General features: G+C 37.7%; 3 protein-coding genes across 3 annotated transcripts in view; 1 reads left to right on the top strand and 2 right to left on the bottom strand.

The window, feature by feature from the left end:
• Nucleotides 1-323: 323 nt before the first annotated feature.
• On the bottom strand, nucleotides 324-964 carry LOC131690317 (small integral membrane protein 20-like). Its single transcript, XM_058976009.1, has 3 exons — nucleotides 666-964; nucleotides 549-605; nucleotides 324-479 (listed from the first exon to the last, which is right to left on the bottom strand). The coding sequence occupies exons 1-3, from the start codon at nucleotides 784-786 to the stop codon at nucleotides 427-429; spliced, it is 231 nt and encodes a 76-aa protein (XP_058831992.1). The 5' UTR covers nucleotides 787-964; the 3' UTR covers nucleotides 324-426.
• Nucleotides 965-11,523: 10,559 nt separating this feature from the next.
• On the top strand, nucleotides 11,524-13,101 carry LOC131688898 (uncharacterized). The gene is made up of 3 exons (XM_058973511.1): nucleotides 11,524-11,870; nucleotides 12,003-12,755; nucleotides 12,809-13,101. Exons 1-3 carry the CDS (start codon nucleotides 11,709-11,711, stop codon nucleotides 13,052-13,054), a joined length of 1,161 nt encoding a protein of 386 aa, XP_058829494.1. The 5' UTR covers nucleotides 11,524-11,708; the 3' UTR covers nucleotides 13,055-13,101.
• The window catches only part of LOC131688902 (ADP-ribosylation factor-like protein 6), a 27,057-nt gene continuing 17,142 nt past the window's right edge, over nucleotides 13,088-23,002 (bottom strand). The window contains exons 2-3 of the mRNA XM_058973514.1: nucleotides 13,490-13,618; nucleotides 13,088-13,426 (exon numbers count right to left, since the gene is read on the bottom strand). Coding sequence (XP_058829497.1) covers nucleotides 13,155-13,426; nucleotides 13,490-13,618 — 401 coding nt within the window. The 3' untranslated portion in view covers nucleotides 13,088-13,154. The remainder of the gene's footprint in view (nucleotides 13,427-13,489; nucleotides 13,619-23,002) is intronic.

Here is a 23,002-nt window from a genome sequence, read left to right as displayed (position 1 = left end):
AAATTGGTACAGATTAAATCTGTTCAATAAACGCTCTTCGAAATGATGAGATAGGAGCTGTGAATTATTGACGTCCAAAATCATGCGTTTGTCTAATAAAGTCCACACGATGACAGAGGAAAATTTTAATAGAAAAATACTGGAATAGGTAATATGCATCTTCGCTAGAGAACAAAAAGGATAAAAGATCAGGTTTTGTATTTCAAATTCCTCTCATCAGTAACCAACAGACCGGTTTGGCCCCGAGGCATTAAAACTTGACGTTTTGTTCCGTGGAGAAGAGCATAATATAGGCTTTTCTTTAATATAAAAAGCAGGTCCTGTAATTTTTTTCGGTTTAAATTTCTCTTAAAATGTATAGAACGTGCAAAAATACAACTAAAGACTGGATCTGCGAGCAGGAACGTTGAACTAAATACCACAGAATTATTTCGGTTGGTCCTCCCTAGGTTTGAATGGGTCGCTCCACACTCGCATGTCTGTGACGAATAAAACAAATCGTGTTAAATATTTAAAAGCTACAGCTAACTGCAGTCAAAAATACTCACTGCCGGGTTGGATCTGTTCCTGTTTTATAAAGGCACGATTCACCTGTTGTACTTTTTCTGCGAAAGAAACTTGGGATGAATTGTCTAAGCGGCAGTACTATAATATGAACTCCTTACTGTATTTTTCTGGATTCAGCATCGGATCAATGATGATTGGATAGCAAGCCAAACCGATCAGACCGACGATTCCACTGATGAACAAGGCATAATTGCGACCTTTTAGGATAATCGGGGCCATTGTTACGATTTCTGGTGATATTTGTAGGAACCACCTGATTTGAAGAGTACCAGCCAAATCTATAGATAATTCCGCTTAAAGATATTTTAAAGATGCGAAAACTATTACGCAAATACTGATTTTAAAGGTAATTTGCATATAAACATCTGATTTTGACAGTTCTTGTAAAATAACAAAATAAATTGTACACCCTGTGACTGCGGGTGCGTTTCCTTCAGCCTAACTGCTTTACCGACACGGTTAAATAAAACAACCTGCAGAAAAGTTCTTTTAACTTACTTTTGAGTTGTGCGTCGCTTTCGCACTTATTAGTGTTGTCAAAAACAAAAAGAGAGATTCGACTCAGTCGAGGTCTTCCGTGGAGGAAGGTACTTTTGAGTTGTTTGGGGTGAACTCAAAATTAGGTAAATTCAACTTAAATTTGAGTATGAAAAACCTATCAATGAGTTGTAATTTTTGCCGTGGTTAAATGGAAACTACCTTCAACACGGTTTACCTAATTTTAAGTTCCCCCACGATACCACGAGATTGAGTCAAAGGAACTCAATTTTAGGTAGTTTTTCGTTTCCGTGGATAAATGCATTTTTGCCGCAATTCGCAAGGATGCCAAATAAGTTAAAAAAACAATATTTTAAAAAGTCGAAATTTTCTGGATGACTTAAAATCTCTGCAAACATATGATTACGGCTTAAAAACCAACTGTCAAAATTCTCTTTGAAAGGAAATTCCATTCAAATCGTTACTGCCTAAACACAGTTCATAGCAGTTAATGAAAGAGAAAACTTTTCTCTTTTGTTTACTACAATCATCTGTGATTGGCGAGTAACGGTTTGACAGAAATTCCCTTTCAACGAGAATTTTGACCTAGGTGCAGATCACTTGTAATGCATTTGTAAAAATCAGCTAAATTAAATGCATTTCTTTCCATCAAAATAGAAATTCATAATGTATTTTGCGTTGTGTGTTAGACGTCAAAACCCTACAAAAAATTAGCCCTACATTCAACAAAACGTCAAACAAAGTGAATCAGCTTAGGACGTTTGTAAAAAAAAAATTCTGCTAGGGAGTGCAAAGTTGATGAAAAAATGGAAATTAAATGTTTTTTTTTTCTAATTTAATGCAAATTTGTTATACATTTCTAGAGTGATCTGCCCCTAGGTAAATGGCTCTAATTTTCATAACTTTCCCTACCCAGTAATCTCTAGCTAATTGAATGTCGTTAAAATGTAAAAACGAAAATGTGACTAACATAGTCGAAATTAAAAAGGAAAAAAGATACCCATAGATTTAAACTGTTGAGTGATTTATTTTGTTTTTGTGTAAATATATAATAATTTTATTTTGAATTTACAATCTTTGCTCTAGAGGTTACTTCAATCAGTCGAATTATTGGATCGAAAAGTGAAATAAAGAGCGAAAAATTGTGTAAATTGCATACCTGGAGGCAATTCCCTGCCCAATATTACGTCCCCAAAGAAAACAAAATTGACTGTATAGACACAAAATGTTTTCACCGAAATTTTCCAGGAATTGTTTTTTTGTTTGGATGATTTTCTTAAAGGGAATTTTCTTATCGTACAGTTACTGAAACAAGCTCTAATGGGCCAAAGTTTCCTCGTGGATCAAAGATACCCGCTTTACGTAATTTAAATGTGACTACTTAAGCAATAGCTTAACACATCAAGAGAGTGGCACTCGTTCACGCATTCTAGAAATTACAATTAGATACTTGGGGTAAATGGGTATAATACGCCCCACCGAGGCAAAATGCCCCTCTTCAATTCGCAGGATTCCCGAATTATCTAAAAAGTAAAAATGACTGACAACAGTATTGCTTCATGAAATCAACGTACTAAGTTTGTTTGGTATTTTTAATATGTTGCAAAACAGCAATATACACAAAAGAGCGACTTTGATGTAAGCTCCCACTTTTTCCAATAACATTCCAACCAATTAGAAACAGTCGGATTTGATAGAACTATTTCAAGTAGCTTACTAGAATATTATAGTTACTGTCTTAGTTTTCAGCTTGGCTTAAAACTTTGTGTGAGTGTAGAATGCAGGGAAACCAAGCCTTTTAAACTTTTCTATCGCAAGGGAGCAAGGCTCACTCGCGCTTTACAGAGAGCTGATATTCTCTCTGTTCTACAAAGATCTGCATCGGTAAAATCGTTTCCGAGCTTTATGGCCACGATTGCGCAAATGTCGTAATTCGGGTGTCCATCACAGCTGATTTTGGTTGAGAATTATCCAGCAACGTTTACGAGGTTCTCTTGAGTGCAGGATTTCAAAAAAGATTATCGTAGAAAATGGACGCTATATCATCTGTTACAGTGTCATGGAATAAACGATGACAAGCAGATCGGAATTAAGTGCATCAAAGTCGAATTTCAATAGATGTTCGCCAATATGACTAATGAATTCGAATTTCGCGTCAATTTTGACATTAAAAATGTCTTACTCCACTATCTGGGGCTAGGTGTCATTCTAAAATCTAAACTATCTCCCATGTAACGAAACTATGTAAGGTTTGCACGCTTATAACTCCGATATTACTAGATGGATTTTAATCATTCATACACCAACCGATTCAGAAACACCTAACTTAAATATTGGTAACAATTTAATATCTCCCCAATAAAAGTAGACTTTTGGAAAATGGTAAAATTAAAAAGTTCACGAAAAACGGGAAAATTACCATTCGTGAGGCAGATTTCTCAGACACAGCCGTCATAAGAGGGCAGCTTAGATGCTCAATGAAACACGAAAAGTCATAAATAGAAGCAACGCATGTCCGTTTAAATCAGTTGTTGCTTTTATTCCATAGGAGCAACATCGTCTCCGGGCGATGCAATAAGCGCTATCGATTTTCGGCAACGCTGGCATTCGCACACACTCGCACCTAAGTGACTAAACCATATACGGTTAGTTTATAAATAGAGGTGACGCGTACCCGTTTGAATCAGTTTTTGTTCTTATGTCGAACGGGTAAGAACATGGCTGCAGCGTCTGGGCACTACAATAAGCGGTAGACGCTATGCATTTTCGGCAGCGGTGGCCGTGTGCGGATTTTTCGGGTACCAGCACGGTGTCACAGAATGATTTGCAAAGTGGGTGGGCGGGGTGGTTTTGATTTAGTTCAATACGGTGTGTGCTGCTTAAGAGTGTTACGTTTGAAAAAAATATACATATGTATATATGTATTTATTTTTATGCATGCGTGTGCGTTGTAACTTGTTAATCCATGTTTACGGCGCTTTGTAGCTGCGTAGGGTAAAGAGCCTATTGGTTTTCATGTTTCATATATCGGTTATATGTTTTTTATCAGTAAGGCATCTGACAACGTGCTTCTGTAGCTATTGCACTGTTCAGCAGAGTAGTATTTTATATAGGAGAGTACACTCAGGTTTCTTTATGCGGATTTTGAAATTTACGCGGTTTTCATTAACGCGTTTTTTTTTAATTTACGCGGTTTTCATTTACACGGCCTGTATCCCCTGCGTGAAAAATCTGAGTGTAATTGTATCGGAAACAATCACATTCCCAGCAGAACTTTTTGTTTTATAATTTCAAACACTTTTGTTTCGTACTGCACACAACGGAAAATTTTAAAACAGAACTTACCGTCCCAGCAGCAGTTGAAGCGGGTGTTCTTTTTCGATTCAAATTCAAGCCATGTCTTAAGCGTTACTGGACTTAAAATTGTTTCCCAGTTTATCCAGTCAGAATATCTGTCCTACCCTATGTATTTAAAACACAGTTCTAATTGCGTTTTAAAGTATACAACAAATAGAACGGTTGGGTATACTACTTTAAATTTTAAAATAAATCTGTTTTAAATTATGAAACAAACCGCTGTACTGAAGATAAAATTATGTCAGTCCTATTACCACATAAAACACCTATATAACATAAAACGCTGCAGAATTGGTTTAATAATACAATGTTTGCACTACAGAGTTATAACACGTTTTTATAATTAGCAACAAGAAAAATGTCACCAAGATAGCATAAAAACCCGTTTTAACTGGTAGTGCGAACGTTGCATGACAATGTAATTTATCAAATAATTTCATTTTTTCCACCACTAATCGATCAAGAAATACATAAACTTAAGATTGTTTACTTAAGTTCATTAGTACATTATTGAAAATTTAAATGGAAAATGAAATTTCATATTTCATGGAGAATCTGTATATTTCCGTTGGCGGCGTGGGCTTCCTCATCACAGCTCTCAATATGGAACTTTTCTTTTGAATATATTTTCTGGACAGACCAACCTATTTTTACTAGATGGATCAGCCAAATAATGCCAATCACCTAGTGAGATACTTGATTAATAGATACCGTTAAAAGACCTTCAATAAATTATGTTTTGATGGGGAGGGTATATAGCAAATTGTAACATATGAAAACAGGCGAGTGAACAAGAACGTGAGTCGATATGTGTGATAGATAAAATTCATTTGCACGCTCTTGAAAAAAGCTGCATTTTTAATGTCACCGTGGTCGTGTCCTGTACACAACCCATTAATTTTTTTTAAAACAAATGTTGCTAGTCAATTTTTAAAATAGATTATGGCGGATCGATCAGCTCAATGCTAGGCTCATTCACAAAGACACCATTTATTTCATGTAAACCAAATTCGGCAAGAGAAAGTTCTTGCTCTGATGATGCATTCACCGGAAGGATTCCATTCACATCTTCATCCAATGTCCAACGAAGCTTATAATCACCTAAAACAATAATTTAAACTCCAACATTAACAGAATCAACAAGTTGTTACACGGCGCTTAAATGTGCAGCATGTAAATCTGGGTTTGAATTCGGTCTTAGCTATTTCCCACAGATGAAAAGAGATTGCCGAAGGAGTGAAATTTGTACAATTACTTGTTCCAAGTGGTCATATTTATTAAAACGCCGTACCCACGATTTAAATTACTGGTATAAGTGAGCTTCGATCACAGCGGACAATTGTGTAGTTCGCGGATAGATCGGAATTGCGTATGTCGAGTCACAACTAGGGGCAGATCTCTCTAGAAATGTATAACAAATTTGCATCAAATTAGAAAAAAATGCATTTAATTTCCATTTTTGCTTCAACTTTGCACTCCCTCGCAGAAAAGTTTGTTTAACAAACGTCCTACGCTGATTCACTTTGTTTGACGTTTTGTCGAATGTAGGACTAGTTTTTTCGTACACTCAAAAAAAAGTAAACGTTATGCCTATTGATTTTACACATAGATTTTTGCAATTAACGGAGGCATATAGACACTATTTGCTGGCACATAAACCTAATGTGTGTATTTACAAGAAATATTAATCTTACATTCACATTTCATAACTATTAGGCACATAAAACCCCATTCTATACCAATATGCACATATAACTTATGTGTATGCATACATAGTTTATACAGTTGACACATAGAAGGAATGTGTGCGCGTGATAACAATAGCATTTCTTCTTCATATGAATTTTAAGCGGTTTGAAGCAAATAGAATTAACGTTTGGATTTTTTTCAGTGTAGGGTTTTGACGTCTTACACGCAACGCAAAATACATGATGAATTTCTATTTTTCGCATTTAGCTGATTTTTAAAAATGCATCACAAGTGATCTGCTCCTAGGGTCACAACCATGTTTCAGACGACGTACGACGATGTCATACTCACAGTTAACCCTTTGCGACGCAGTGGGACGTATACGTGCCACCTATTTTTTCTAAGTTTTTATTGGATTCCTAGCTAGCGTTGACATATAAATACGAGTTTTAGTCAACTCGTAGGGATGTAAGGAGTACAACTAGCACAAAAAATATGTTAATTTGTTAATTACTTATTAGTTATAAACAATTAAAACTTGAAAATCTCGATTTTTACATTAAATTCGGCTGTGTTTGAACTAAAAGTCCCAAAGATCTATTTTTTTGCATATATTATATATACATTGAACTAAATAATAGATTTTTCGCAGAATTTTTCGTAGGCCAGTTTTTTTCGAAAAAAAATTATCAAAATATGCAAAAATGGAGTTTACAAAATGGCAACCATTTTTGGCAAATATTGTTACAGTCAGTATAAAACTGAATAAAAGAAACGCCGGTTCTTCGGTTACACCAACGTTGGTTACACGATCAACAGTGTGGATTAGTTGATCAGTGAAATTTGAGTGTTCCTGGGGAAAAAATGGTTGTGGTTGCCGCAATAGAGTACTTGACAATCTGTAACTGTATTAGTGTGTTCGACGATTTGTTTTCCTCCACCTGTCATAGATGGAGAAAAACAAATCGAAAATAACTTTTTAGTCAGATTATTTTCGTGATGGAACCTGACTAACCGGCATTGAACGTTTTCGGAATGACTTTTACAGCGACAAAGAACATTTCAGCACCATTATAAAGACTTTATGCGAGCTATTTGTAATGATTAAATTGGCTGACAGTTTTACATATGACAGCTGGAGGAAAACAAACCACTCAAGTGGTGTGTGTAGAATGATTTGCCTAGAACTCTACACCGAGCAAAATTTACTTTGAATTTCCATAAAAACGTCTTATGACTTTCAGACATAAGGATTTTAAATGGATTTTATAAGTCTGTCTTATGATTTGGAGGGGAAATTTTCCAAATCCATCTCTTATTATTTTCATGAGACACTCTTATGAAATTTATGAAAATGTCCGAATGAACGCCATAGGTGCCCATTTATGAAAATTGCTGACATTTATAAGCAGAGAACATAGCAGTAATAATGATTTCCATAGAACAGTCTTATGAAATTCATCACAATGATCGAATGAATGCCATAAGTTTTTTTATGGATATTATTGTGCATTTATATAAAAAATAGAACATGGCTGATATTTCTCGAGCATTTTTAGTAGACAAAAAATCAACAGTAAAAATCAACCTTTAGATGATATTAGGTTTTACACCAACCGACATAACCCCAAAATGAGCCGGATGAACTTCGTTTGACAATTTTCGGTGGTTTGTTCACGTGGGAGTTACGTGAGTTTGAATGTAACAGATGGGCACCTTTTGCACTCGAACTCACGCAACTGACAAAGTAAACAAACCACCGAGAATTGTAAAACATGAGCGTAATTCATAATGAGTTCATTCGTGTTGTCATCTTGTAGAACTAAATTCGGGACAAATGAACCGCCAAGTGTAGATGCCTTCAGAAGATTGAAGAGAAAACTCCCATTAAATATTAAAATTTGTACATAATGAGCAACGCTTCGTCAATATTTCCTGGGGAACTGGGCTTAGACAACTGGGAAACGACTTGACAAACTGAATGATAATGATTCTTACTTCTCAAATGATTTTGATAATTATGAAATACGTGTCAGACACTAATTATATGCACAACAGATTTCATTTCAAAATATTGGATATCTTCTGAAAAATCATAACCATGGAAACTGATTTAATGCTCACAGTAATTTATTGAATAATATAAAAAACAATTATTTTAAATTTTGTTGCAATTTGACTAAAATTTCAACTCGTTTGTTTCAAACAGCGGTAACCAAACAGTGCTGGCCTGAAACTATTAGCTCCTTTGGACGTCCAGGCCAATACTGAATTCATAAGAAACAATTATGAACTTTTCACAAAAGTGACGTTTATGAAAAACAATATAATTTTATAGAATCAATAACAGATCTCATATGAGTTTCATGAGAAAAACTTATGAAATTCTTAAACGCATATATTGGAGCAAAATCATAAGACTGTTTTATGAAATACATTATTTGTACGTCTATGGAGTGCATGAATAAAGATAAATGAATTCATAAGCCTACCTATGACATTCTAAAGCGTTCAATGGCATCGTCAGAAGGCTGGTTCATATGCCGAGACTTATGAAATTCTCAAATGCTTTTTGCTCGGTGTATGAAGAAGGCCATTTTAGCGTAAGTTTTCGCTATGGCTTAAATGAGAAAAAAAGTGAGCTGAGCTGTCGTTTTAAATGAAGAATGGCTCGGCAAAAGTGAAGTAAATGTTTAGGCTAATCAGTGGAAGCAGTTCATTTTGTTGGAATTAAGTGGTTCGCCATAGGCGAAATATTATTTTTGGGGCTGCATTGGTGTTGGTGTATTCCAGGCTTTTTATGCGGTCGTGGCCCAATAAGTGAAAAGTGAGTTACGTGTTAATAGCCCCAAGTAACCATAAGCATTAAGCCATTGCACTATATTGGCTATACATTTGCACTAATGTTGCATTGAAACTCCATTACAGCATTAACAACGCAATAAAGCTCTTTATTAGCATCAATAATGCATAACTGCACAGCCGACATATAGCATTATAGCTTGCTCTATATGCGTATATAAAGCTGATATAACGCGTACATGCTTCAAGGATCTTTAAAGCATGTAAGCTTTACAAGTGCATTTAATGCCATTATAGAGCCTATAAAAAGCTGATATAATGCTATTGTAATGCTGTGGGTTTATTTGTTATGCAACTCTTCTTGAAGATTATATTCGGCATATTTCATTTCAATCGAACATATGCAATATAGTCCAGGAAGCAAACGCAGCGCACTTACCGTGAAGGACGAGGCAAGGTACCTCAGTTCGAGACTTACTAAAGGTAATTTTCGTAAACATTCATATCGTGTGAGAACGAAAACCCATTAAGGATATTCATTACAATGCATTAGATAGAACAGAGTCAATTACGGTTTTAAACAGAATATTTTATTTTAAAATTTTTCCTTTTTGCTCATCATACCGAAAGGAAACATAAGAAATGGTTTTAAAACCATGGCGGACAATGACAACCAACTGAAGCTTTTTAATAGCATTAGTAGTGCCAATATAAGGCTTTGAAATTTGACATTTGTACGCTTTTGCTATATAATAGCATTAGTACTGCAGAAACGAGCTGTCAATCTCCGCACAGTAATAGCACTATATTTCGCCTTTTCTGGCATAATATCAGCATTAAATAAGTATTTAGGGCTTCACGGCTTTATAGGACAGCTTTATATGTGGATCTAAAGCAGATATTAGGCTACGTTATAATGCTTATTGGTTACTTGGGAGGTGTGAATAGCGTGAACATAGAGAGATTTTATGTAGTGATTTTATCGTCTCATTAACATTGCAATGCATACGCGTGAATATAACCACCAAAAACACATCCGTAGCGTAGCGGCATCTATAAATGACTAGTTGATGCAACGATTTCACTGATGATGGAGGATAATTCTTGCACCCTAATTAATTGAGAGCAGGTGAAATTGTTTAATGTTGTTTTTTCAATGTTTATATATTTTATCTAAATAATTTTCTTATTGTAAATACGGATAAAACTAGGTAAGTTACATCCATGTTGCACTGAAATGTTGTTGAATAAGCTCATCATAAATAACCTACCCTACTAACACAATCTCCTATTCCTGAAACATCTATGAAAGTAGTATGGGTTCCCTGCACTTTCGCAAGTACATGTTGAACTAACATTCCTTCCCTTCCTCGACGATTGTAAGGACGTGGCCAGGTGTACGCTGTGATGCTTGTTCCACTATGAAGAAAAAGCGTTAATCCTAAATGTTTTTTTTTCCTTGTGACACGATATGGTGGATATCTTGGTGAATATTAGCTGATCATTGCACAGCCACCCACGATTTGTGCAATCGTATATGCTATGCTATGCTAATAATAAGAGATGCATACTGAAAATGTGTGTCATATTGATGTTGTAAGTTTCGCATCAATTTTAATTTATTAATTCCATTTAATATTCGAAATAAAACGATTTTTGCGTCAAATGATCGGTGAGTGGTACCCGATCGACGGATGGGCTCTGTACGGTACTTAAAAATTCAATATCAATTCTTCAAAAGGGCTAAGAGATTTTTATAAAACAACTTATTTCACTCATTATTCCGCAGTCGAGTTGAATTTCATGAAATATATACATGAATCAACATCTTTACCCTTGGTAAAATCAATTTCAAATCTTTTCTGTGTTGAAATTATAACAAATTTAGAGAATTCAGCAAAACAAAAGTTTGTTTACAAATCTTATTAGCTCTATTCAAAAGTTTATATTGAATTAGACTATCACATACACTGAGAAACAAAAATCAGCATAGTTAGCATACTTTCTATTCCTGGCTCTTTTCTTCTGTGATGTTTATGCATTTTAATGCATATACTTCTAGTAAGCATTCAATGAGTGGATAGACCGAATATGTCCAATGCATAAAACTTGCAGCAGAAGAAACAAGAAGCAGCTAGAAAAGTATGCTATCGACGCATAAATAAAATTCTGCGTGTGCAAAATATTGTTCGGTAAAATGTTTAGACGACGCATAATAATGTGGAAATATCCTGAAAAAACTGTAAAATTGGCAACTGTTTCGCATTGTACACGGAAACGAAAAACTACCTAAAATTGAGTTCCTTTGACTCAATCTCGTGGTATCGTGGGGGAACTTAAAATTAGGTAAACCGTGTTGAAGGTAGTTTCCATTTAACCACGGCAAAAATTACAACTCATTGATAGGTTTTTTATACTCAAATTTAAGTTGAATTTACCTAATTTTGAGTTCACCCCAAACAACTCAAAAGTACCTTCCTCCACGGAAGACCTCGACTGAGTCGAACCTCTCGTTTTGTTTTTGACAACACTAATAAGTGCGAAGGCGACGCACAACTCAAAAGTAAGTTAAAAGAACTTATTCTGCAGGTTGTTTTATTTAACCGTGTAAGGTAAATGCACTGTCGGTACCAAAAGCAGAATGTCAACATTAGTCTATCCGTTTGCAATTTCCTGTTTTCTTCATAAAAATACAAAGTTCTGATAAAGTTTCGCGTTATAATTAGTAATTTGTCAGTGGAACGAGTGTCTGGTGGATTAATCGTTTGTCAGGACATTGTGAAAGCACATTACGAATGACGAACGTCACGGTGGTGTTCGAGTATGAGGAACCGGAATACTGCCGACTGTGTCTAGCGGAGGCGACAGACGATAACGAACTTTCGACAATCGGAGAATCTTGTATCAGCGATGAGGATGACATCACTCAGGTGATTCGAACCTTGCTGCAGATTGAGGTCAGTTTTTTTAGGAGGTGGCCGTTTTTGCTTGATGCAGTAATTGAATCAGCTACCGATCCTTAGAAGCTTACTCGGTCAAATACGAACTTAATAATGCTTACTGGTATAAATCATATGTATATATTTCAGCTGGATCCAGCGAAGGATGCCAACTCGTTTATTTGTTCGACCTGCTTGGAGAGTCTGGAAGAATTTTACCGATACCGTTCCCAGTGTCGGCAGCACAATGTTACGCTTAAAAAGGAAGCAATAGAACGAAAGCAGAAGCAAATCGATCTGGCGAAGAATGCAATTGAAAACACTAACGTGCTGGATCAGGTTTGCGAAGGGGAACCTATAAAGGTGATTATTCGGATGAACAGTGAGGGGAAGGCTTCTGTTCGTATCCAGGTGCAGTCGAAGGCACACGATAATCCCAGCAAGGACAACGAAAAGACTAATGCTGTTGATGTCGGTACCAAATCTAAAAATGAACCAACCATTTCGTTGATTGAAAAACAGTCACCTAAAACAGCACCAACACAGTCAGAAACAGCCACAAATGTAGAAAATGTGAAGAATCCACCTGGTAAGCTTATTCGTTTGCCGTCGCATCAGTTTTATTTTTACAAAACGAACGAAGGTTTTGGGTTGATTTATGGTGGTTATCGATATTATTGCTCCATTCCACGTAAAAGCCGCACCTATTGGGTGTGTGAGCAGCGAAACACGCACAATTGTCAAACTTTGTTTCTGGCAGACAAAGCATACGTTGTGTTCCATTTAAATTGGGGCCACAACCACGATCCACCTAAGGTTCGCGATAATCTGATAATTTACAAATCCTGTGACGTTTTGCACAAGGTTATACAACGAGATCGAGTTCGAGAACAGGAGATCAACGTAGGTACATTACGTTTGGTTTGTAGGAAGTCACTTTATTTTCCACATTTTAGAAAACTCAGCAGATGAAATCGAACACAGCAATAGAACCAGATTCGCAAGTAAAACAAGAAACGTCTGACTCTGAAGATGACGAATCTCAGGACGTGCTATCTGACGTTGATGCTGACGAAGTCCTGTCGATGGAAGTAGAAGTCAAAGAAGAACCAGGCTTGAATGAACAGTCACAATCGTCAGACTCTTCACATGTTCAGATCGATGCAGGTGAGAATATGTACTTTATTCAAGAACTGACCTAACTCGGGTGTACTGCAAATATCAATAAACAAAGCTACACACAAGACATAGTCAAAATTTATTTGTTCATATTTTTATCGTAATTTCGGTTCTACAAAGTCTTTAATTGCCGTTCTTAGAGCTAGCGACACACTCCCTAATCTGATGCACCATCCATTGGACACCGTCCTGCAGGCCCTCACCCGTGAGTGCATTGCTGGAGCTTATGTGCCACGGTTTGTCCTTGATTTTCTCCAAGCCTAGGCCAGCGGCAATCTTCACACTACTCAAGGCATCAGTACAGTCCATCTTGTTGGCGAAGAACAGAATCGGTACCCGTCGGTTGGCGATGTCTGGATGCTGTATCAGAATCTCCAATTCGTCCTTGACTACCACTGTAATGGGTAAAACATATTTCACAAATCGCCCAGCGCAAAACAGTATCTTCCATTATATACCTAATCGCATCCGGTCGCTGGAATCGATAACGAAAACGATGCCCTGGCAAGATTTGAAATGGTGTTCCCAAAGACTTCGGTAGCGGGTGGCACCGGACATGTCGAATGCAGTGAAGAAGACTCCTTGATCTGTGGGCAAACAGAGAGTACCGATTATATATGTTTAAGTTTTAGATGTGGATTTGGAACTCATTGTTATGGGAGGGCTTATGACGACTGTACCGCCGCTAGAAGCATAATTGTCCCATGTGTATAGGGATTCCCATAGTACATGGGACAGTTATGCTTCTAGAGGCAGTGTAACAGTCGTGCTAACGATAATTGCCTGTTATTTCTTTGTGATATTGCATATTTTTAGGTATTCATTGGATGCAAAAAACATCCTTCTTTAGGTGTTGGGGTCAATGAACTTTCAAAATGCCATAACTTTTGAAGTTTTTACAGAATACTAATAATTAACACAACCAAAACAAAAATAGGAATGTACATATCAGTTTTGTACATGATCTTGGACGTTCCGCATTACGCTTCCGATGCTGATTCCGGCCATACCGTAGTATTTCTCATAATACTGAACAAGTGACAACGTGGTCAATCAATGAAACTGATCCCAATGTTTTGAATTATTCTTGAAAGCTTATATAAAATCCCATTTAAAATGATAGTGATTCTTTGATTCAAATACTTGATTCCACGTGAAAATCGACCGGAAAATCCGGAACATCCATAGAACTGACTGTCTAATTCATTAATCTACTTATAGAACTCTGCAGCTTTGTCGAAAACATTCATTCACGTTACATTGGCTTAAATTTCTAGCTCCAAGTGAAAAATTGACAGTATTCGTCACATAATGACCATCCGGGAAATCTGGAACATTCGCTGAACTGATATGAATTATAAAGCTGGTCTTAGAACCATGCGTTTTAGTGTTTCTGGAATTCTCATTTGAACGAGACCTACTCATGTTTTTTTGGCTACATAATGATCTTCCGGAAGATCTCGAACACCAGTGAAACTGACCAATTCATGAACCTTGTTCTAGAGTTCTAAGATTTTTTGGAATATCATTCGCATAAATTCGTACTTGTGAACCTGTTCGTATCGTTCCGGAAGATCCGAAACTGGCTCTAGAAGTCTATGATTTCCTCGAAAATTTTGTTTAGAATTATTATTGCAAAAAAATTGTATTTGTGACCGGAACAAAGACCCTATTTGTGAACTGGCCAATTTTACGCCGGATCATCGAATCGAGATCTCCGTGTATATGGACGATCGAAAAATCGAGGTACGGTTACATTCCCTGGCACCGCGTTGGTGCAATGTGCCATTGAGAAATTATTGTCGTGATTCGGAGAAGTTTCGGTTGATTGAGTTTGTGTTAATGCAAATGACCCTTTCTAGTTGTTCTGAGTTTGAAAAGTTCATCCAGAATATGGTAAACAGTTTTTCCGAAATACTGCATGTGTAGGGGAGCCCGGGACTAGTTGGCAGTTGGGATAAGTTAGCAGAGTCCCTTTTTCTCCGTGTCCATTAGTCATATGGCGCTGTCTCTCGTTGTGTGCCTGAAGTAATGTAAAATACATTTTACAATGTGTTTATGTCGCATAGCATTTTTTTTTAAATTGTGGGCGATGTTGTGTTTTCGAGGATACTAAGTAAATTTTTCTAATGTTAAGGTCATTTTCAATCTATTCAATGTGTTACCGAGTAAGCAAACATCGAAGATCCCCCCGAACATGGGATCAGATTCACAAAATTCATCGTAGGTAGGAATGATCAAACTGGCGAAAAGAAGTGAGCAACAAAGCGAACACGTTATCACTTGCGAGACCAATTATATAACTTGTTTTATAAAATTAATAATTATATCATTATTTGAAATGTAAGTAACTGAATTTATTAGCACTAATAGTTAACTCACGGTTATTTGATCTGTAGTTCTTCAAATCGTCAATCAATCTATTATTGAGAGTATTTGGAAAGGTGAGGTTAGTTTAAATGTAAGTAACCATATTTATTATATTGAAACGGAAAATTAATAAAACAAACGTAGCTTTTAGCGAGATTTCATCACACATATACATTCTGTTCTGCTAAAAAGACTTTCCGTCCCAACACCACGGATGATTATTCTTTTCGGTAGTGCGTGAAAAGATCTTTCAGACCGGGGTAAGTTGGTGGGTTTTCCACGTAAAATATTTTGGCCAATAGATATAAAGACAATGCAACAAATACATTGAAAAAAATCGCAGATATCGCCAACAATCTGTCCTTTCATGCAACGTGCTCAATTTACACGGTCTACATAAATAAAAGCGGAAAAAATGGAAACTGAAAACACCGCCAACTTGCCCCGGATTCCCCTACAACAAACAACTACGCAGCAATCCTAAGTATCTCAGAACATGTTCATCACAGAGTCTTGGTGTCTTCGAAAGAATTGTTTAGAATGATTTTCGGAAGTACATGATCCAAGTGGGTAAGTGAAATAAAATCGATTAGATTAATCTAGCAGTGCGTTTGGACCTTTCAGGTATCATTTATCACAAGTGATACGTAAAGAAGCCGTCATTTGTTCGAATCATGGTAAGAAACGATTTTCAGTACCAGAAGAAGTATCTAAAGCTTACATGAGAAATATTAGCTTGTTAATTGTTTTAGGTTCCTTCATAAAAATTGTTGAACGACTAAATTTATTGATTCTATTAATACTAAGAAAAATTTCTTATCGGAACTCGAACAAATAATGACTATTGATCGAGCAAATGAATACAATACATGAGATGCATAGTATCAGAATGGTTCGATCTTACTGTTAGGTGAAAAATCCTATCAAGTTACTGTTTTTCGAAAGGCTAATCTGGACTACTTTTTCTGCATTATCTGAAGAACAAAGGAATCGTTTATGCTCGCCGTGGTGATCAATCGAGAGGAATGATTGGCAGCAGCAAAACGTGGTGCTCCGGACAAATTCGGTGGTCATTGACTATACGTGTTGTATTAGATCGAGTATTCATGATGTGGGTCAATTATTAATGATGCAAATGTAGCTTAGGTTGGTGGTACTCTCCTATATTCAATTTCACCATATCAACAACACAGTACTGAACATTTCAACAACAGCTCTCGAAACGAGATCTCCGTGTATATGGACGATCGAAAAATCGAGGTACGGTTACCCAAGCAACCAAAAGTTCGTATAAGAGAGCTGCATAAGCTTCTCGCTTTAAGTAATTTTGCAATACGTTTTATGTTAAAAAAGCGGCTTAAGCAGCTTTCAAGTTCCATTAAAGCTTATGCTTGAGAGTTCGCTAAGAACTTTATGTGAACTTTAAAGTGTGCTTTTTAAGTATTATCCGAACTTTTTGTTGCTTGGGTACATTCCCTGGCACCGCGTTGGTGCAATATGCCACTGAGAAATTATTGTCGTAATTCGGAGAAATTTCGGATGATACTTCTGCCAGAAACTACTATCCAAATGTCCTCAATGATGTTTTTGTCGTGAGAATGAGGTTGGACGACCCATTCCTTCCCACGTCAATCTGGAAAATAACACACAATGCGGTACCACTAAACAGACTACTCTTTGTACATGTAAAGGGCTACTTATTACGTATTAGTTCTGTGATCAGACGGCACATTACGGAACACTATGTTCAGAAATCACTAAGGAAAATCCGTTCACGTAAAAATGACATCCGCAATAACTGCATCCAGTACGCCAAAATCAACAGCATGCACCAACAATAACAATCAAGGCAACATTAACGATGGCAGTATTAGCGTGCATCAAGGCAGTATAAATGATGAAGATATTAACGTGTTTGACAAATCTCCGATTGGAATGGCAAGTTGCGCGTAAGTAGATCTAATGGACAGCCAATAATATTCGTTTATTTTTTCAATCTTGAATGTACAAAAGACTCACGCCTCTGGTAATCTAACGAATTGTGCCGAGTCAAACATAAAATATAAAAAAATTGTTTATTTAAAAGTTTGAATTCGTACAATTTCCCTAATTCATACTAAAATGAGAAGTCGTATATAGTAGGGCCCATCAGTAATTAAGGTCCCGGGGCCCGGCGCGGCTCTCGACGGCTCTATATAAGACTCGAAAAGAAGAGATAAAAGACAAAAGATGAGAGATGCAATAGATTAGACAGGTACATGATACAGCTGAAGCTATGATCATCACATGACAAATATACATTAGTACTTCAAACTCTACTAATATTTGAACAGCCAACCACATAGCACATACTTTCTCAATCATCTATTTGTTATTGGTTGATTGTTGGTTGTGAGCTGGTAACGAACGGAAAAGTATAGAACCGAAAAAGGCTCTCATCAGCCCTCCCGCCCCTTTCGATACATCGCTATCGAGGCGTATTGTAATCAACATCTTGAAGCGGGCTTCTTATATAAATCAAATCCTGAGTAGTTATAATGATTGGTGAATTAGTAGCATGAGAATTAATGAACCTCTAGTAGTAGAACTTGGTGCAAATAAAAACTAAAAAGGTATTTATATTTAGATAACTCTATTGAATCTATTGTGGCTTAATGATATTTACAATATCGTCAATCCCATTAACCTGCGAGAGGGGAGTCGCTTGACGATAATTTTGAATAGAAATGTTATTGAAATGATACATTATAATGTAAAAAAGTTTTGATCAATTTACTTTACCCAAAATTGCAACAAATTTATTTTTCTACTTTTAAAATTGTTTATTTAAAAGTTTGAATTCGTACAATTTCCCTAATTCATACTAAAATGAGAAGTCGTATATAGTAGGGCCCATCAGTAATTAAGGTCCCGGGGCCCGGCGCGGCTCTCGACGGCTCTATATAAGACTCGAAAAGAAGAGATAAAAGACAAAAGATGAGAGATGCAATAGATTAGACAGGTACATGATACAGCTGAAGCTATGATCATCACATGACAAATATACATTAGTACTTCAAACTCTACTAATATTTGAACAGCCAACCACATAGCACATACTTTCTCAATCATCTATTTGTTATTGGTTGATTGTTGGTTGTGAGCTGGTAACGAACGGAAAAGTATAGAACCGAAAAAGGCTCTCATCAGCCCTCCCGCCCCTTTCGATACATCGCTATCGAGGCGTATTGTAATCAACATCTTGAAGCGGGCTTCTTATATAAATCAAATCCTGAGTAGTTATAATGATTGGTGAATTAGTAGCATGAGAATTAATGAACCTCTAGTAGTAGAACTTGGTGCAAATAAAAACTAAAAAGGTATTTATATTTAGATAACTCTATTGAATCTATTGTGGCTTAATGATATTTACAATATCGTCAATCCCATTAACCTGCGAGAGGGGAGTCGCTTGACGATAATTTTGAATAGAAATGTTATTGAAATGATACATTATAATGTAAAAAAGTTTTGATCAATTTACTTTACCCAAAATTGCAACAAATTTATTTTTCTACCCTCTCCCACAGCCACCCACCCCCCCCCCCCCCCCCCCACCACTTTAAGCGAAATATAAACACATTTGGGTGTTAACCATCCTATCTCTCATCAGCTGGTAGTGATTTACAGAAAAAAGATGTATTTAAATATATTCATCAAAAAACTTGGTTCATGGATTTTGGTAGGTAGGTTAGCTCAATTGACTTTCCGATTACCCATTTCGGGTACAGCGCAAGACTTGTTCCGTTGTCATCGTTCCATCAACCAGCCCCGCCTTAATGTAATATTTGTATCAATAGAATTTTAACATTATATCAGAGGCGACGCGTGGTTCCACCGTCAACCTGTTCAATATACCGCAAAGGCCATGAAATGCCACCATCATTTTCATCATTTTTGGATCATCTGCTTCTTTCTTGTTTATCTCTTCTAATGTTACTTGGGTGGGTTCGACGTTTGACAAAATCATCGATTCCATCCAATATCTTACGAATAGGACCAATGAACGATGTTCGTCGATGGGTTTTTCTGTGCGTAAGAGTTGAGCAAAACAAATTTGTTGTCAAAACCCACCGATGAATTGTCAAACAAACGTCTGGTAGAATGCTTAAGAGAGCAAAAATACACTGAAAGAATAGGTTTCGTACAGAAAACTTTCGTAAAATATGCGAATTTTTCGTGCATATCATGAATCATTCGTACTTCTACGAATACGTTTTTTTATCTTAAATACGTTTATTTAGGCCCAAATGCTGTAGCTTAACGAAGCCGATAATTCATTTTTTTTTATTACATGTCACATGTTAGTGGGGGAAGGGAAAGCCGTATTTAGGGGCGGCTTTCTCCCCTCTTATGTAAGTAAAGGAAAAAGGTGGGAAGTGGGATACATATTGTGTAATTGACATCGTCGTTTGCTGATTGGTCATTGTGGCGGATATGCACACTTTGTTGTTGTGTTGTAGTTTCCAGTCTGTAATCGCAGGGGCGAGGGGAGGGTCGATATTTCGGATAATTATTGGCACTCTATATAATCTGCAAGTGAGGTATGTCATGATGTTCTGGATAGACGGTTATCAAGAAGGGTATGCACCGAAGACTCGTGGAACAATGCCATATTGTAGATATAGGGATAGGTTGGTGAGATTCTACTGTGAATGAGAGAGGGGAAAATGTATTAAACTTGGACATCAATACTTTTCAAAAAGAAAAATATAGGGGTGGTCCCGGACTGGCACATAGGGTGATCTACCTCGGGCCCGAAGGGAATCTATTAGTTGGGACCTGGCAACACAGTACTCTGCGCACAGCCAAACAACATGCTCGATGTCGTGATAGCCGTTCTCACAAACACAATGATTACTTTCAGCAAGCCCTATACGACGGAGATGCGCGTCAAACGAGTAATGGTTGGACATGATCCTTGACATCGTACGAATAAAGTCCCGGTTCACATCCAACCCCTTAAACCAAGCATTCGTTGATACCTTCGGGATAATGGAATGTAGCCACCGTCCCAGATGCCCATTGCTCCATGAGGTTTGCAAACTATCGAGCGTCCTCTGACGAGAGATACTGAAAAATTCATTGAAGCAAATTGGTCTTTCGTAAGTGTCGCCTTCTAATGCGCCCACCTTGGCTAAAGAGTCCGCCTTCTCATTGCCCGCAATAGAACAATGTGACGGGACCCAAACCAAGGTAATCTGGTAAGATTTTTCAAATAAAGCACTCAGATATTCCCGTATTTTCCCCAGGAAATACGGTGAGTGCTTTCCAGGCTTCGCCGCACGGATGGCCTCAATGGAGCTGAGACTATCCGAAACGATGAAGTAATGGTCTGAGGGCAGGGTGTCAATGATCCCGAGAGCATACTGAATGGCAGCTAATTCTGCTACGTAAATTGAAGCAGGATCATTGAGTTTGAATGAGGCAGCAAGATTTTCGTTGAAGATACCGAAGCCTGTGGACCCGTCGAGAATTGATCCGTCAGTGTAGAACATTTTGGCGCAGTCGACTTGATGGTATTTGTTATAGAAAATATTTGGGACCACTTGTGGGCGAATATGATCCGGAATTCCACAAATCTCTTCCTTCATGGATGTATCGAAAAATACAGTTGGATCAGAAGTATCTAAGAGATGAGCACGGTTGACGTTATACGTATATGAATTGATGTTCTGTGCCATGTAATCGAAGTACAAGGACATGAATCGGGTCTGAGAATTAAGCTCGACAAGCCTTTCGCAATTTGCAATCACCAATGGGTTCAGAATATCGCATCGAATGAGCAATCGATATGAGAGGTCCCAGAATCGATTTTTCAGCGGAAGAACGCCCGCCAGCACTTCGAGACTCATCGTATGGGTCGAGTGCATGCAACCCAAGGCAATACGCAAGCAACGATACTGGATTCGCTCCAGTTTGATGAAGTGTATGTTCGCAGCGGAGCGAAAGCAGAAACATCCGTACTCCAACACTGATAATATCGTTGTTTGGTACAGCCTGATTAGGTCTCCTGGATGGGCGCCCCACCATGTTCCAGTTATTGTACGGAAAAAGTTGATCCTTTGTTGGCACTTCTGTTTCAGATACCTAATGTGACATCCCCAGGTACCTTTAGAGTCGAACCATACCCCGAGATATTTGAATGTTGAAGCCTGAGCAATAGCTTGCTCCATTAATTTAAGCTGTAGTTGCGCTGGTTCACGCTTTCTAGAAAATACGAAAAGCTCAGTTTTCTCCGTGGAGAACTCGACACCCAGCTGGAGAGCCCAAGAAGGCAAATTGTCCAAGGTATCTTGCAGTGGTCCTTGCAAGTCGACGGCTTTAGGGCCTGTAATAGAGACCACACCGCCATCTGCAAGCAGCCTTAGCGTGCAGAAATTGACAAGACATTCGTCAATGTCATTCACGTGAAAATTGTAGAGGAGAGGGCTTAGACATGACCTCTGGGGAAGGCCCATGTAGCTAAATCGTGATGTCGATAAATCGCCATGTGAGAAATGCATTTGTTTTTCAGACAACAGGTTTAGCAAAAAGATATTTAAAATTGGCGAAAGACCATGCTGGTGCAACTTCTCATAAAGAATGTTGATCGAAACTGAATCGAAAGCCCCCTTAACATCCAAGAATACTGATGCCATCTGCTCTTTGTTAGCATATGCCATTTGAATTTATGTTGAGAGCAACGCAAGGCAATCGTTCGTCCCTTTGCCTTTGCGGAAGCCAAATTGTGTATCTGACAGTAAGCCATTTGTTTCGACCCAATTATCGAGGCGAAACGAGATCATTTTTTCGAATAACTTCCGGATACAGGACAGCATTGCAATCGGACGATACGAATTGTGGTCGGAGGCTGGTTTTCCTGGTTTTTGGATGGCGATGACCCTCACCTGTCTCCAGTCATGTGGGACAATGTTACCCTCAAGAAACCTATTAAATAAATTCAACAAGCGTCTTTTGGCAGAGTCTGGCAGATTCTTCAACAAGTTGAATTAGATTCTATCTGGCCCCGGGGCTTTATTGTTACATGATAAGAGAGCAAGTGAGAACTCCACCATCGTAAACGGTGTTTCGTTCGCGGTATTGTAAGGCGACGCGGCGCGGTAGATTTTCTGTGCCGGGGCGGAATCCGGACAAACCTTCTTGGCGAAATCGAATATCCAACGGTTTGAATATTCCACGCTCTCGTTAGTACTGTTTCGGTTTCGTATACGTCGGGCCGTGCCCCAAAGAGTGCTCATCGATGTTTCTCTTGTTAACCCGTCGACAAACCGGCGCCAGTAACTGCGTTTCTTAGCTTTCATTAAATTTTTCATTCGCTTTTCTAATATCGCGTACACTCGGTAACTAGCAACTAACCCGTCGTTCCGGAAGGTTTTATACGCGGCAGCTTTCTCCGCGTACACGTCTGAGCACTCTATGTCCCACCACGGGTTGGGAGAACGTTTTTGGGTGTTCACGTCGGGTACTCGTTTCGTCTGAGTTTGAATCGCGGTATCGAGAATCGAGTTGGACAAAAACTTATATTCTTCCTCCGGGGGAAGTACCTGTGTTGAATCGAT

Source organism: Topomyia yanbarensis, chromosome 3 (genome assembly GCF_030247195.1).
Source record: "Topomyia yanbarensis strain Yona2022 chromosome 3, ASM3024719v1, whole genome shotgun sequence".
Lineage (NCBI taxonomy): Eukaryota > Metazoa > Arthropoda > Insecta > Diptera > Culicidae > Topomyia > Topomyia yanbarensis.
Note: the sequence above shows the minus strand (reverse complement) of the source record. Positions and strands in the feature narration are given on the sequence as shown.

What these genes read in the sequence shown, in the direction of transcription:
- LOC131690317 (XM_058976009.1), bottom strand. Translation starts at nt 786, where the DNA reads ATGGCCCCGATTATCCTAAAAGGTCGCAATTATGCCTTGTTCATCAGT. An exon ending in GCTGAATCCAGAAAAATACA is followed by an intron (nt 606 to 665) that starts GTAAGGAGTTCA and finishes TTTCTTTCGCAG; the next exon opens with AAAAAGTACAACAGGTGAAT. An exon ending in GGAACAGATCCAACCCGGCA is followed by an intron (nt 480 to 548) that starts GTGAGTATTTTT and finishes TATTCGTCACAG; the next exon opens with ACATGCGAGTGTGGAGCGAC.
- LOC131688898 (XM_058973511.1), top strand. Translation starts at nt 11,709, where the DNA reads ATGACGAACGTCACGGTGGTGTTCGAGTATGAGGAACCGGAATACTGC. An exon ending in GAACCTTGCTGCAGATTGAG is followed by an intron (nt 11,871 to 12,002) that starts GTCAGTTTTTTT and finishes TATATATTTCAG; the next exon opens with CTGGATCCAGCGAAGGATGC. An exon ending in TTCGAGAACAGGAGATCAAC is followed by an intron (nt 12,756 to 12,808) that starts GTAGGTACATTA and finishes TCCACATTTTAG; the next exon opens with AAAACTCAGCAGATGAAATC.